Below are 17,718 nucleotides of genomic sequence, written 5' to 3'. Positions count from 1 at the left end.
TAGCCAATAATGCACTCAGACAAAAGAACACTAATGCAGAATGCTTTGACTTGATCCAAAAAAAGGGGAAAAAAAGGTGTTGTTGTCAACTTATTAACTGACTTGATAGCAATGTATCTGATTTTATGGATAATTCTTGATCTGATTCATCAGTCAAATGTTTCAGTTCTGTGGAATTTTTTCCAGTTTGAAGTTAAATTTCATGCATGTTCTTTTTTTGAAGTCTCATTTTTTTTATTATTAAGAATAAATTAAAATGGTGCCACACACGCAGCTATTGCTTTGTAAAAGATATTGCTTCTCATCACACAAGCTACAAATTTGAAGGAAGCAGCAAGTGATCCAGATGTAGAAATTAAATATAGCAAATGATTTGGCTTTTCACTTCTTTTCCATTCTATCTATGCCTATATACTAACTGCACATGGAAATGATTATATTGATCATGTCTGATATGTAATAGTATATCAAGAAACATAAATTCATATATTATTATCACAAGTGTCATTAAAAACCCGTGTTTCTAATATCATTTTAAATTTCATTGCATGATATATATATATATATATAACGTGTGTGTGTTGTGTTTTTATTTTTAAATATATATTTATTTATTTTTTAGCAACATGCAACCTGGAACACATGGCACAGAGAACATGTTGGATGATAATATCATGGCTAGTTATGAAGATCATGGTGAAAATTACAAACCAGATGGTGTGTTTGAAACAGGAAGGACAAAAGATAATTATACAAAGGAAGATCAGTTTGTTCACAATACACCTACTAGACTCAGACAAGCATATTTCTCCACTGAACTATATAATACAGGAATAGTTTATGACAATGTGCCTATAGGTATATCTCAACAGCTTGTGATAGAGAACAACAATAATAACTATGCCAATAATAATTTAGTAAGAGAGGAAGCAGAAGAAATGGAAGCAAATGTCGAACCTGAAGAACAAAAAATTGAGGTGAGTAACAATTGTAATGCATACTTACACTGTTTGCCAACCATGTTAATTATAATACATTATAATCAGCATATTTTTATTTAAAGAATAGAGGGGAAAATCTGTGTTCAAATATTAGATTAAATGAAAATTTAATATTTAATATCACACACACACACACACACACACACACACTACTATATATTATATATATATATATATTTGTGTGTGTGTGGATATTTATATATATAAATAGGATTGGACCGAAGAAACAAGGCAAGGCCTTTGGACTTATTTTTATATATTTTGTTTAACCACTCACAATAGGTTGTTGTCATGTGGGGTTCCACCAATTTTTCCTCATCCATCCCTTAGGACCAGTTGAGGTTGTGCCCTCCAATGAGAGACTGCTTTTAAGTATGTATTTTTGATTGTAGATCCGTGTGTGTGTGTGTTGGGGGGAGGGGGGAATTGCCTGTTCTGAAGGACAAAAAAACCCAAGTTTCCAGGAGGAAAAAATCCTCTACCTCTGTATGAGACTGTCTGACTAACTCACCTTTTACTCAAAAAAGACCAAATAAAGTCATGGATGAGAATTGAACCCAGGTCTTTCCAATCAAAGGGCTTTGTCTATAACGACTGAGTTATGGAGGTTCTACTCACAATAGGTATAAAAACCTATAGCAAATGGTGCCATGGGGGATATAAGACATTGAAAGTGGACAGTAGATGTAAATGCAATTTGTTTTCTTATATAGTGAAACCTGTGAGGTATCCATAGCTATAACATGTATGCCACAGTAAATAACTTTTTTTATTATATAAATATTTCGTCTTATGTATCATAAGACATCATCAGTACAGTTTTTGAGCAACGATAGGAATTGAATTAAAAAACAGTAGTGTGCATGCTTAGATTGGAATCCCTCTACATATACAGTCACATGTTCATGGCTTTAATGGGCTGAAATTAAAACTAATTAAATTAAAATATAACATCTAAATTTATTTAATACAATTGAGAATATGAGAATAACACTTTTCCAAACTTTTGGAATAGTGAGACAGTTGTTTCGATTAAGATCAGGTCTCTATGAATAAAGCTTCAGCACTTTCTTTATATAAATGCTCATGTTTATATATATAGATCCATGTAGCAGCTTAGCATTGTTCTGATGGATCCTGTGGTTAGCATTTTCAATTCAATGTTGTGCAAGGCCAGATTTATGAGGTTTGATGAGATGGATGATCAAAACCTCACAAATCTAGCCTTTAATAACACGGAATTGAGAATGCTAACAACAGGATCCAGTGGAATAATGCTAAGGTGCTACATAGATCTATATATGAACATATATACATACATATAAACATGAACATTTATATAAAGAATGTACTAATCTTATGATACATAAGAAGAAATATTTACATAATAAAAAAAATTATTTACTGTGGTATACGTGTTACTTTATAGTTAGAGATGCAATATGGGTTTCTGTCCAAACTAAGAGATCTAGATTGTATAACTGTGAGTGATGATGGAAGCCATTTATGTTAATGTTTATGTCTCAGATGTTAGTAAAGTGGATGTAAAAGTCAGGTTTTTATTGAAGATTCTAGCATGAGTTGTATGATGTGCTTAGTCAGATTTTTTTTGCTGGAGATTGGTTTTTTAAGGAGATTTATTTTGTAGCAGTGTCTCTGTCAATGTTTATATGTTTCATTATAGGTTCATTTATGGTTAGATGGAAGGATGGAATGGAGATATACATTGGGAACATATAGACTCTTGACTACCTGCACTTGTTGGTAATAATATTAGAGTTAATGCTAATCCAGGCCAAACTTCCAAAAAAAAAAAAAAAAAACTCTTCAACAGAAAATTGATGTCATTAAAGAATGGCACACACACAGATTAATCACTTCTTTGCCTGTAGAAAAGTTGTTTATAAACATTATAATTCCAGATGTGTGTTAGTCCGATATCCACAAAATATGCCATTACATGCAATTGTTGATTACAGTAATTCACCATCCTAGAAATTAGCCAAACACTTAACCAAAGTACCCATTTGGATTTCTAACAACATATTATAATTGCATATTAAGAACTCTCTCTCCAATCTGGTATAGAAAACTTTCATACATTACTTTAGATTTATGCTTTGAGACAAATAGTTGGGAGCAGACAAACATGGGAACATAAAAAAATATGTATTCAAGTTTTGTAGTTTTGAAAACTGTGAAAATGAGAAGGAAGAGAGAAAAACTGTTCAAAATGCTACAGTTAATCAGTATATACTGTGACCACTTTATTAGGAACAGCATTTAATAAGGAGTGGAACCCCCTGCAAGGAAAAGGAGTAGCCCATAGTATTCAACCTAAATACAAGGCTAATCTTCTTGAATTGCAGGCAATATCACGCAGGATGATGTAGGGCAAATATCAGAATGGGAACTGGACAGTGAGACTTATTTGTGCCTATGGTCCCACAGAAGGTTCTGCTAAGGTAGAAGTGGAGGAATTTTTTGAGGCTTTTGAGAAAGCAACTGACACAGTGAAAAATTGATCCTTGTTGGGGATCATCTAAATAGCAGAGTAGGAAATGATTGTCAGACAAGCAAAAATATTTTGGGAAAATTTGGAGAAAAGAGCAAAGAAAATAATAATGGCAAATACCTGTTGGGTTTCTGCTCAGGACATGGACTGGTTATTACTAACACAATGTTCCAACATAAAAATGTGCACAAATTCATATGGAGAGAGAGAAGAGGGAAGGAATAAGAAAAGTCTCATTGACTATGTCAGGGATCGGCAACCTTTTCTGACTCGCAGGCCACATTCAGCTTTTATTTTTAATAATCGAGCTGCAAGCGTTTAATTAAGAGAAAATAGTGAGTGAAAAAATACTTAAGTTATCAATTTTTATTATATCAATCTGAAAAAAAAAACTCATATTATTATTTTTATGGTTATTTAGCCTATTTTTATTTAGAGAGTGACATGGGAATTTTCCCAGAAATACCTACCTTAAAAAACACAGAAATATTTTGAGTACCAGATATGAAACAAGCATAAAAATGAAACTGAATGAAAAATTATTATCATGTAAAAACAAAGTAATAGAGTTTATGCGTTGCAATATGTGTGTCTCACTGCTTAATGTGATTGTTTTCCCTTAGCCAAATTATCTAGATCCACTTTATAACTTGAGATGCAAATGTTCATCAGTCAGTCGAGAAGCAAATTTATTTTTTCTAAAACTCATGGCAGAAAACGCTTGTTTGCAAATGTATGCGCTTCCAAATGCGATTATCATCTTCTTTGCGAAACTGATTAATCCTTCAAACTTTTTCGTAAGTATCGATAACATTTTTGGATATTTTCTAAAGAAAATGCGTTCTTTAATGTTTCATTGTGTTGTACCAAATCTGTAGTTCGTTTGGTACGTCATCAATGTCAACATTAAAAGGGCTCAAAAATAATCGCATTTAGATGCTATTTTTATGAAAATCCACAAATCTTGTTGAAAATTCTGTTTGTAAATCTTCAATAATACCAACAAAAATTTCCTTTTGTGTTTGCCATCCAATTGTAGATGCAGATTTGCAACATATATAATGATGTAGATTTTCTTCTATCATATGTTTCTTCAACAGACATAGCTGGTGACTGCAAAAATGTGCCAAAATCTCGGTTGTCGTCGGATGAAGTCGCCTTTGTTATCTCCACTCATGATGATGACACACGGTTGACTCATGCCAAGCTGTATGACGATATCACGAAGTATAGGCATAAAAATTATTTTTAATTTATTATTCATATTACAAAATGTATTATTTAAATAATTCAACATACGGACCACATACCATGTAAGAACAGTAAACCTTTTATGGGCCGCCAAAAATGCACATTTGGGCTACATTTGGCCCACCGTTGCGAACTCCCTGGACTATGTTATTGTCAATAGTGATGTTTTCTCCTTGGTGTGGGATACCAGAATGTACAGAGGATTTGAAATTGGAAGTGATCACCATTTAGTCTTGAGCAGAATAAAATTGAATTTCATATTGAAAAGAAAAACATGTAAGAAAGATTTAAAGTAAATAAAAGTTGAGCAGCTCTCAGGTGTGAACTGTAAACTAAAATACACAAACATTACCGAGGTAAAAATGAAAGAGTTTGAGAACAGGAACCAATCCTTGGAGATTCATTGGCAAGCCCTGAAGAAAACATTGATTGATTCAGCCAGAAAGGCATGTGATGAGGTTGTCTACATGGATAGAAAAATCAGAACTCCATGGTGGACACAGGAAGTTAAAGAAGAAAGCATATCAAAAGTTCCTAGCAATTAAGTCAGCTTGTGCTCTTAGAGAATGCAGAGACAAATGTAAGAAAGCTAAACACTGTGTAAAACTAGGTAAACAAAAGTCATAGGAGGACTTTGGTAAGAACGTAGAAAATAAATATCAAGAAGGTGGCAAATTATTCTGGAGGCTGTTGAAAAATCTCATAAACAGAGGAAAGAGGGCTGTAAAAGGAGTTAGAGATGATAAAGGTTACACGAAAACTGGAGAAAAAGATATCCTTGATGTATTAAACAATTACTTCGAAAAATTGCTAAATGAAACAATCAGTGACAGCATAGTGGTAAGAAACACTGAATAGGCATGTAATCAGGAATACATATCCACACTTAAAGTAGAAAAAGCCTTCAAAAGCCTGAAATGTGGAAAGACAGCTGGAGTAGATGATATTCGACCAGAAATGCTCAAGTATTTAGGTATAAAATTCTTACATTTGCTGCACTGCATAGTTCAGAAAGTCTGGACAGAGGGACAAATTCCAGATGATTGGTGTAGAGCTCTCATAGTATTCATATATAAAATAGGAAATAAAACTGAATGTGAGAATTACAGAGGTATTTCTCTACTGAGTGTTCCCGGTAAGATATATGCAAGTGTACCTGAGAAATGGTCGAGAAGGATTGTGGAAGGGAAGCTTGGTGAAGAACAAGCTGGATTCAGGCAAATAGAGGCTGTCAGGATCAGATTTTCACTTTACGACAAATTGTTGAGAAATCATGGGAATATAACAAAGATCTGTATTTAAGTTTTGTCGATCTGGAAATGGCATATGACAAGGTGCCAAGAGAAAAGCTATTCAAAGCATTACAGTTGTATGGTGTCAATGGAGCTTTATGTCAAGTAATACTTAGTCTTTATTTGAGTTGTAAGTCAGCAGTTAGAATTGAAGGAAGTACAGGAAGATGGTTTAATGTTAAATCTGGTGTCAGACAAGGATGTACATTATCCCCACTCTTATTCATTATCTATATGAATCACATTATGAAGGAAAGTGGTATTAAACCTGATATCAAAATTGGAGGTGTTAATCTCATCTGTTTACTTTATGCAGATGATGTTATACTTCTAAATAAATCCAACAAGTCTGCAAGATTCCCTGACTAAATTGAATAACTCTTGTAATAGATATGGTATTGAAGGTCAGCAATAAAAAGGCAAAGACAATGAAAATAGGCAGAATCATTGAAAATGTCAAGTGTGTTGTGAATGGAGAACCTATGGAACAAGTAAAACATTTCAGCTACTTAGGCATGATTTTTAGTGAAGATGGTAAATTAAACATGGAAATAGACAACAGAATCAACAAAGCTGGTCTGGTAGGAAGTCAACTGAATAAATTCATATGGAATAAGAGAGAAATTAGTCGGAACACTAAATTAGCTGTATACAAGACAGTGTTCAAACCAGTTTTAACTTATGGATCTGAGAGCTGGGTCAGAAATAAAAATTTGATCAACTAGAGAACACAGATATGAGAGTCCTGAGAAAGATTAGAGGCATAAACAGATGGCATCAATAGCAATGTCATATTAAAAACGAGGATATGAGGAAAGAACTTAACATTGTTAGTATCCAGGAATGTGTTAGCAGAGCTAATCTCAGGTGGTATGGTCACTTAAACAGAATGAGAAAGGAAAGATTAAAATAAGTGTTCTCTGCCAGGTTGGCAGGAAAAAGACCCAGAGAAAGACCAAGATATAGGGGGATTGATACAGTAAAAAGTGCCTTAGAAGATAGAATTATGAGATCTGATAATGTTGGAGTCTTGATAGGTAAGAGATTGGTTTGGAAGAAAATTGTAGATAAGAAGTTAGTAATGATGTAAGTGTTTCATGTAGTACTATTATCATATCCTTCATCCCTTGAGGGTATATGTTTGGAATTTGATGATTATTTTTGAACAGTTCACAAGAGAAGTAGTTAATTACATTTTCACTTTGAGAGCATCCCTCATATATATATATATATATATATATATATATATTTTTTTTTTTTTTTTTTTTTCAGTAAGTAAGATTAGATATGAAATTGAAAATTTCTTAGTGCCATAAAATACATTATTAGAGGAAAAGGTTAAGACTAGTATTGCACCCACAGATGGCAATTTAGCTTATGCTGATTTACATAATAACAATAGGATTTGCATAATTTTATCATTTTAATATAATTATTCAAAAGTGGGGCTTCAAAAGGGGTGCTTAAGGGTCAAAGCTATATAACTGAGAGGAGACCTCCACATAGCCTTTAAAGGAATGCGGAGAACCGACCAGGGCTTCTGACCTAATGTCCAATCCTCACCTTCTCGTGGTGCACCCTGTTGGGTATCTACTTTGATACTGAACGAACGAGGATGGGCTGGCAATTTGGGATTTAGCCGACCAAATTGTATTCTTATTGGCTAAACCAAAATAAAAAAATGATGGTACAACATGACAAAATTTCATGCCGGCTGGGGCGTCGCCCGGTTAAACAAGGCCCCCGTTGTTTTCGCCAGGGAACCAGGACGAACAGCGAAAAGTCAGCTACTGGAACAAATCTCAAAACAAACCCCAACTCAACATCACCAGAGTTAAAGATCGGTACTATCAACGTAAGAAGCCTGAATGGCAAAGAAATGGAGCTAGCTGAGGAATTAGATAAGTACCAGATCGACATAATAGGGGTGACTGAAACAAAAAAGACCAAAACTGGTGAGATCTTTCTGAGCAATAAATACAAAATGTTATATTCAGGCAATGACAATCAAGGAAAAGAAGGAGTAGCCATAGTATTCAACACAAAATACGAGGCTAATCTTCTTGAATGGCAGTCAGTCTCAAGTAGAGTAATGTGGGCAAATATGAGAATGGGGAACTGGACAATGAGACTTATTTGTGCCTATGTTCCCACAGAAGGTTCTACTAAGGTAGAAGTGGAGGAATTTTTTGAGGCTTTAGAAAAAGCAACTGACACAATGAAAAAGGAAAAGTTGGTCCTTGTTGGGGATCTAAATAGTAGAGTAGGAAACGATTGTGAGACATACAAAAATATTTTGGGAAAATTTGGAGAAAAGAGCAAAGCTAATAATAATGGCAAATATCTGTTGGATTTCTGCTCAGGACATGGACTGGTTATTACTAACACCATGTTCCAACATAAAAATGTGCACAAATTCACATGGAGAGAAGAGGCTAGGAATAAGAAAGTCTCATTGACTATGTTATTGTTGATAGTGATGTTTTCTCCCTGGTGCAGGACACCAGAGTGTACAGAGGATTTGAAATTGGAAGTGATCACTATTTAGTCTTGAGCAGGATAAAATTGAATTTCATATTGAAAAGAATAAAATGTAAGAAAGTTTTAAAGCGAATAAAAGTTGAGCAGCTCTCAGATGTGAACTGTAGACTAAAATACAGAAAGATTATTGAAAAGAAAATGAAAGAGTTTGAGAACAGGAATCAAACCTTGGAGATTCAGTGGCAAACTCTGAAGGAAACGTTGATTGATTCTGCCAGAGAGGCATGTGGTGAGGTTGTGTGCAAGGATAAAAAAAATCAGAACTCCCTGGTGGACACAGGAAGTTAAAGAGGCAGTGAAGGAAAAGAAGAAAGCATATCAAAAGTTCCTGGCAAATAAGTCAGCTTTTACTCTTACAGAATACAGAGACAAATGTAAGAAAGCTAAACAGTGTGTAAAACTAGCTAAACAAAAGTCATGGGAGGACTTTGGCAAGAATATAGAAAATAAATATCAAGAAGGTGGCAGAATATTCTGGAGGTTGTTGAAGAAGCTTAGGAATGGAGGAAAGAGTGCTGTAAAAGGAATTAGAGATGATAAAGGTGAAATGAAAACAGAAGAAAAAGATATCCTTGAAGTATGGAGTAATTACTTTGAAAAACTGCTAAATGAAACAAGCAGTGATGACAGCACAGTGATAAAAAACACTGACCAGGCATGCAGTCAGGAATACATATCCATACTTGAAGTAGAAAAAGCCATCAAAGGCTTGAAATGTGGAAAGGCAGCAGGAGTAGATGATATTCGACCAGAAATGCTGAAGTATGGTGGTATAAGAGTCTTACAGTGGCTGCACTGCATAGTTCAGAAAGCCTGGACAGAGGGACGAATTCCTGATGATTGGAGTAGAGCTCTCATAGTACCCATATATAAAAAGGGAAATAAAACTGAATGTGAGAATTACAGAGGTATTTCCCTACTGAGTGTTCCTGGCAAGATCTATGCAAGTATACTTGAGAAACGGTTGAGAAGAATTGTGGAAGAAAAGCTTGGTGAAGAACAAGCTGGATTCAGGCCAAATAGAGGCTGTCAGCATCAGATCTTCACTTTACGACAAATAGTCGAGAAAGCATGGGAATATAACAAAGATCTGTATTTAAGTTTTGTCGATTTGGAAAAGGCATATGACAAGGTGCCAAGAGAGAAGCTATTCAATACGCTGCAGTTATATGGTGTCAATGGGGCATTATATCAAGCAATACTTAGTCTTTATTTGAGTTGTGAGTCAGCAGTTAGAATTGAAGGAAGTACAGGAAGATGGTTTAATGTTAAATCTGGTGTGAGACAGGGATGTACATTGTCCCCTCTGTTGTTCATTATCTGTATGGATCACATTATGAAGGCATGTGGTATTAAACCTGATATCGAAATTGGAGATGTTAATGTCAGCTCTTTGCTTTATGCGGATGATGTTATACTTCTAAATAAATCCGCTACAAGTCTGCAAGATTCTCTGACTAAATTGAATAGCTGTTGTAATAGATATGGTATGAAGGTCAGCAATAAAAAGACAAAGACAATGAAAATAGGCAGAATCATTGAAAATGTCAACTGTGTTGTGAATGGAGAACCTGTGGAACAAGTAAAACATTTCAGCTACTTAGGCACAATTTTTACTGAAGATGGTAAACTAAATATAGAAATAGACAACAGAATCAGCAAAGCTGGTATGGTGGGAAGTCAATTGAATAAATTCATATGGAATAAGAAAGAAATTATTAGGAACACTAAATTAGCTGTATACAAGACTGTGTTCAAACCAATTTTAACTTATGGATCTGAGAGGTGGGTCAGAAGTAAAACACTTGACCAAAGACTAGAGACCGCAGATATGAGAGTCCTGAGAAAGATTAGAGGCGTGAACAGATGGCATCAATGGCAATATCATATTAAAAATGAGGATATTAGGAAAGAACTTGACATTGTCAGCATCCAGGAATGCATTAGCAGAGCTAATCTCAGATGGTATGGTCACTTAAATAGACTGGGAGAGGAAAGATTAGCAAAACAAGTGTTCTCTGCCAGGTTGGCAGGAAAACGACCCAGAGGAAGACCAAGATATAGGTAGATTGATACGGTACAAAGTGCCTTAGACGATAGAAATATAAGATCTGGTAATGTTGGAGTCTTGACAAGTAACAGACTGATTTGGAGGAAAATTGTAGATAGAAAGTTAGTAATGATGTAATTTTTTCATGTAGTACTGTCATATCCTGTACACCCCTTGAGGGTACATGGCAGGAATTTGATGATGATGATGATTATTCAAAAGTGAACCTTTGATCTTGAACTAGCTCTGTAAATAAACAATAGCAGTGTAACATACATTAATAGTTAGTTAATAGGAATATATAAATAGTTAACTATAAATATTAGTTGGATATAACTATTATCCCTAAATATTCTTAAATATGGTACTCTTTCTTCCTAACTGCTCTACAGAGCTGTAGTAAGAAAGAATATTAATTACTTTATACAGAATAAAGATTTTCAGAAAACTAAATATAATTGAAATATTAAATAATATATAAAATATTTCTTAAATTTTTTAAAAATATTTTTTAAAAGAAATATTTTTAAAATATTCCTTATATGGGAAATTTTTTTTTTCACATATATCTGCAGAGAATTTTTGTGCAATTAATTTTCCCCACAATTAGTTTTGTTGCAAAGAATTTTTTTGTGATTAATTTTCCCCACGATTAATTTTCATGTGGTGAATATACGCCCTCTGTCCAAAAAGAAACCGAACTTTTCGAAAATAGAAGAAACTAGTGGGGCCACCTGTTGTATCTTTTTGTTGTCGAAAGCAGCAACCTTCATTAGTGTTGTGGCAACTGTTTATGAGATTTGTTTCATTAGAAGCCGAGTTATGATGTCAAGAGTGACAGTGTGTTTTGACAAATGGTCGGAAAATGAGTTTCAAACAGAGAGCTGCGATTGACTTTTGTGTTAAACTTGGTAAATGTTTAACACAAAAGTGTTAAACTTTCATGTTAAAATGCTTGAGGACGACGAAAAGCCAGGCCGTCCAAAAACTGGACCGAGCAAAGGTAACATCCAAAAAGTGCACGATTTCATCAAAGAAAACCCGAAATTGTCCATGAGATTGATTTCGGATGAATTTGGGATTCCAAAATCAACTGTGCACAACATTTTGACCAAGAGTTTGGGCCTTCGTAAATTGAATTCACGATTTTGTTCCCCACAAGTTGACCGATGACCAAAAATTGTATCGAATTGAACCCTGCAAGGATCTGATTAAAACCATTCATAAGGACTCAGACTTCCTTGAAAAACGATCTTTACTGGTGACCAAACATGGTGTTTTGAGTATGAGCTGAAACAAAGCACCAGAGTGCTGAGTGGAGATCACCAGAAGAGGGGCATCCGAAAAAGTCACTTGGAGAAGTCAAAAGTAAAGACGATGCTGATTTGTTTCTTTGATTTCAAGGGCATTATCCACAAAGAATTCATTCCGCCTGGCCAAACGGTCAACTGTGAGTTTTATCTCAAAGTTTTGAAACGATTGATAGCGAGAATTCGTCGTATGCAGCATGAATATCGTGACAACTGACCGTTCATCAAAACACACTGTTACTCTTGGCACTATAACTCGGCTTCTAATGAAACAAATGTCATAAACAGTTGACACAACACTAATGCAGGTTTCCTCTTTCGATAACAAAATGATACAAGTGGTGCCACAAGTTTCTTCTATTTTCGAAAAGTTCGGTTTCTTCTTTGGACAGAGGGTGTAGTCTGCATGATGGATTTTCACTGCGATCAATTTTCCCTGTGATAAATTGTCAGGACATGTATTAAAATTCCACAAAATTAAAAATAAAAACAGTTGAATTTAGTGTTATGCACTTTATTATAATATGATATTATTTTATGAAGTTATTTAAATGTATATTTTTCTTTTTGTATCTCGGTGCACTTTTTTTTTTTAAACTTTGGCTATGAAAATCTTTCTTAAATATAAAAAAAAATTATTTAAATTAGAAATCAGTGCTTAATTTTCTTTGTATGAGCTATCAGTTTTTTAAATTGGTGCTATTGGTATCTAGATAAATGTTATTTGGGAAAAAAATTTTTTTTTTTTTTACTTACAAGAAATTCCAAGTTGTCATTGTACTTAAGATATGGAAATAATTAAGTTAACTTGCTTTAGTGTGTAACCACTATGAAATGAATAAACATCATTTGTGATTGTCAGTGATCATGTCATCAGTGATTGTCTGTGGAAATAGTAGTGATGGTGGTAGGTGGCGTTTGTGTAGTCACAGTCAGTTGGTGGATTGAGTGGTGGAGACCGAGTTGTAGAGCAGGTGCCCTCCTGATTATTTGACTCCCTCTAGGTGTCAAATAATAATAATAATAAAAAAGAAATAATAATCATAAATTCCAAAATTATAAAAGAATAACTTCCCTACTATGAAAGGAATGTTGTGGCCATTTTAAGCTGAGTGGTGTAACTGGTTGGTAATTGCAGAGCACAATTTTGGACTGGAGTAAAAGTTGCTCTGCTGTATTTCCAAGCATGTTCAGAAATGAAAAGAATGATACTAGATGTCATGAATTATTGGCTGTTTAAGAAGAAGAAAACATGGAAGGAGAATTGATATGGTTTCTGTGTTTTCAGTAGATAATGATTGAACAGAAATTAGAATAAAGATAGAAATGAAGATTGAGAAGGGAAGTAAGTCCTTTAAAAGAAAAGAGATAAGTGTGTCATTTATTAGTCATTAGTTCATATAGAATATTTATTATTATTATTACCTGACACCTCCAGGGAGTCCAAAGACTCCTTGAGGGATGGCACCTACTCTGCAGGTCTCCTTCTCCACAACTCAACCTCATCCTCCCATCATCCACCAACCGCATCATCTACACCAACGTCATCTACTGTCCACCACCACTAGTATTTTCACAGACAATCACAAACATGCATGCCCACGGCAGGATTCGAACCTGCAGCCTTTTGGCTGGAGAACAGATACGCTAACCACTCAGCCAACCAGACTGGCTAATATGTGGGAAGGAGTGATGACAAGGTGCCATCCCTGGAAGTTACGAAAGGAAGCTGTGAGCAAGAGGGTGAGGAGTGGTTTCTTTGCATGGAGGGTGGTTGAACCGTGGAATGCATTGCCTGATAGAGTGGTGAGAGTGAGAACGGTCAGTGAGTTTAAGGCGTGGTATGATAGACTGTGTGTTTCCTAGGAGGAACCTCCTGCGATGAATCTTGATAGACTTTGTGTTTCCTAGGAAGGACCTCATGCGATGAGTCTTTTGACTCCATGGAAGCATGAATAATAATAAAAGAATTTATTTAATTACAACTAAAAAAGAAACTTATTCAGTTCATATAGAAATGGGCCCAGTAAAGTTTTCTTATGAGCCGACTGTTGTTTTATTTAAGATTCTCATTCTTAAAGGGGTTGATTTGAAGCTGCTAATATGATTTTAGTTAGTTCTTCACTGAAGTGTGCTGAGACTTTCATATCGAAAGTAAATTCATTCTAAAGTGATTAAAGATGCAAGACTTATTTAATCTGTGTTGTTATTATGCAAGTAAGAGGAGCTTCTGTAGTAATTTCTCTTCTTGATGGATCTCTAACAATAAAGTTCTGCTGAAACGAGAATAAATCTTAAATTTTTTGCTACAAAGGATAAAAACTGTTTAGCTTATATAATCAAAAGATGCAGAGGGTTTAGAGAAGATGTTTTTCATATATTTTCATGTTGTGATCTTAAGTATATATTGATACTTACATAGTTATATTAATTTCATTTGTGTATATTGTGTTTTTGTAAATCAAATTTTTAATTGTTATAAGGTTGTCTGACGATTCAGTCCCTAGAGTTAAATGGTTAATACAATATGATTGGGATACAAATCTCTGTGCAGGTTGAATTGCAGTTTAGTTTTATATAATTTATTTTTAATTAAGAGTTAATCCACTGGTAATCAAGAGTAATTTACAGATGGTGCAAATAACAGGATTACATGCACCAAAACAAAGTAAAACTCCATAACAAAATTCAGACATCCCATGATAGGATTGAAAATTGAATATACATGGGTGGTCTGAAAAGTTCTCGGCCTCGACCATAAATGGCAACACTATCGGCAAGATTTTTTTTTTCTAAGTTGGTACATCTGTCATAAGCATCCATGTGAAATTGCAAGTCATTCCATGAAGTAGTTTTTTTTTATACAGCTGTCATAAGCCAAAGTGTTGTCTGTATCCCTTTAAATGGATAAAATTGAGTATCGTGCGGTTATAAAATTGATGGAAATTTTTTCGCTTGGCTATGCTACCAATTAATATAATTGGTAGCATAGCCAAGTGAAAAAATTTCTATATTTGGTTTAATCCTTTATCCAAGTATAATCAAACAAAGTTTATGCCTGAATTATTTTCAGGACTTCAACCCTTCCCTTAATGCATAGTATTATACATGTCCACAAGGATATATGCTTTTCATTATGGGATACTAAGGCAAGTGATGAGAACTTATACCACCTATGCCACAAGTTGCCCTAGTTCTGAAAATACTTCAGGAGCAAACTTTGTTTGCTTACACTTGGATAAAGGATTAAACCAAATATATAATCGGTTATAAAATTCTTTATAAAAGAAGGTTTAATGCCAAAAGAAATTCATTTGAAGTTCATAAAAGTTTATGGGCATTCTTCTCCTTCGTTTTCAACAATTAAGAAATGGGCTGTCGAATTTAAATGCGGCCGTACCATCAGCAGGAAAGGTCATGGCATCGGTGTTTTGGATGCTAAAGGCATTTTATTTATTAATTATCTTGAAAAGGGTAAAACAATAACAGGGGAATATTAGTCTGATCTTTTAACCAGAAAGAAAAAATTTGTGAGATAAGACTTGGTTTGCAGAAGAAGAAAATCATCTTTCATCAGGACAATGCACCTGCCCACAAAGGTGTTTTGGAAGTGGAAAATTAAGTGATCTGCACTATGAATTGTTTGAACATCCACCCTATTCCCCAGATTTGTCTCCCTCTGACTTCTATCTCTTCCCAAAACTAAAACTCTTCCTCGTTGGTCAGCGATTTTCTTCGAATCAAGAGGTGATTGCAGCTCTAGAGGAGTATTTTGCAGATCTTACTGAGAAACGCTACAGGGATGGAATAATGGCGGTGGAGCATTGTTGGAATAAATGTATTAGTCTTAATGGAGATTATGTTGACAAATAAAAATAATTTTGAAATTATAAATTCGTTTTTTCATTGTTAGGCCGAGAACTTTTCACCATCCACTGTTCTTTATTTCAGCATTGAGGCTTTTGTCCTAATAAGAGTATAGTATATTTGCCTACTACTGCCTTCTTTTCTTGCTCTGCTATTAGAGCATTCACTTATAACTCAAGACTTTCAAGTCTTGATATCACAGGTTCCTGACTACTATTGAAGAAAAGAAGTATTATTTAATACAGTGCTGTCTGGTAGTGAACTCTGAAAAACTAACAAAAGCAAATATACAGGTATTCAATAATTGATTTCTTACTTTTACATTATGACAACACATAGTAAGTATTATAAGCATTTAAGCAATATTCATAATTTCAAATGGAATGTGTTAGTCTTTTTTTATATATGTATACTCACACACACACAGTGATCTCGCAGTTATTCGACTATCAAATGACCTAACCTTCTAATAACCAATCCGAGAATGGGTTAATGTGTCAGTCAATTTCTGTATAGTACCAGGTGACTATATCTTCAGTTATCTGATCCCTTAGTTATCTGACCAGCAGATTCTTTTCCTGCGTGGTCGGATAATTGAGGGATTACTGTGTGTTTGTGTGTTTTGACTAAATGTTGGGTAGCAACGCAATAAGAGAAAAAAAAGATGGGCAAATATTGTTTTTGTGAGAAAAAATGGACTGTGGTGCTTCAAATACGTGTGCATGAGTAATATGCTATAATTAATGTTCATTATTTACCACATGGAGACTGTTGATCAAACAAAATCACAATTTAATATTTAAAATCATGACTAATTGCATATGCATTATGGTACCCTTTTTCAGGAGCGTGAAATAAAATTACTGATATTACAGTAACTGAGTTTATAATCAGCACACTAACAGTATTAATAGTAAGGAATTTAAAACAGATGAACAGTGTTGAATGTGTGAGATTTATGATGTATTATTATGTCTAGCATTATGTGTGCTAAGTTTCTGAAAATTACCAGACCTGATGTAGGATAATTCCTTGTTAAAATTGGATTTCTTAACATTTCTGATGATTCCTTCCAAGTCCTGGTGAATAAATTATAATAAACATAGGCTATTTCTGTACACTTCCATAGTGTTTGATTTATCTATGTTGTATGTTTTTTTATGTAACTCCCACATAAAAAAAGATATCTTTATGTGGAATATGATGTGTTGCTTTGTTTTCTTTTTTTTATTATTTTAAAAATATTTTTGATTTTTTAAATAATCTGGTCTCTAAAGTAGGGTTTTCAAACATGGAACTTTTTTTTTAAGCCACTTCAAGCCTCAGTTAAGTGGGCCACCAGGTGATAAATTTCATCTCCCACCTAAAGACATCTATTATTGTAGTGAGACCTCAACCCATAACCTGTTGGTAAAAGAGCAGAGATGATATTCACTCAGCCAAAAAAAGCTACCAAATGTGAAGCTCATCCTGATTTATGTTTTCTCCTCCGTCTTTTGCATATGCTTTCTCCTCCGTCTTTTGCCTATTTAATCCTGATCAACCTATTTTTTATGTGACTTATGCCTACAAAAAATTGTAAACATATAGTACATTAATACAATGGATGGGCTATGGATATTTTCAGTTTTTATTCATTTTCATACTTTTTTTTGCATTTTTTTACCTGGTTTAGAAGTCCTTCTCAAGAGACTAAACATTAAACTTTTCAAGCCGCTTCAGGTCTTTAGTAAGCAGAGTGGTAGACCATCTAATATCATCACATCTTTGTCAGAACATTAAAGAAATCATTAGAAATGTTAAGAAATCATAATCAGTTTAACAAGAAACAAAAAATTATCAGGTTTAGGTCGTCTCTCATTGTTACATGGTGGTCAGCATTCATTATGTG

At 34.2% G+C, this 17,718-nt stretch overlaps 1 protein-coding gene across 3 annotated transcripts in view; it reads left to right on the top strand.

Moving 5' to 3' along the window:
• Positions 1-17,718, top strand: part of LOC150102422 (uncharacterized) — a 251,333-nt gene that overhangs the window by 185,167 nt on the left and 48,448 nt on the right. For all 3 annotated transcript variants that reach the window (XM_090399784.1, XM_090399785.1, XM_090399786.1), the window contains exon 8: positions 623-977. In XM_090399784.1, coding sequence (XP_090255910.1) covers positions 623-977 — 355 coding nt within the window. The remainder of the gene's footprint in view (positions 1-622; positions 978-17,718) is intronic.

The sequence above is a fragment of the Typopeltis vanoorti genome, chromosome 10, assembly GCF_054136105.1.
Source record: "Typopeltis vanoorti isolate ZY-2024b chromosome 10, IOZ_Tvanoo_1.0, whole genome shotgun sequence".
Lineage (NCBI taxonomy): Eukaryota > Metazoa > Arthropoda > Arachnida > Uropygi > Thelyphonidae > Typopeltis > Typopeltis vanoorti.
Note: the sequence above shows the minus strand (reverse complement) of the source record. Positions and strands in the feature narration are given on the sequence as shown.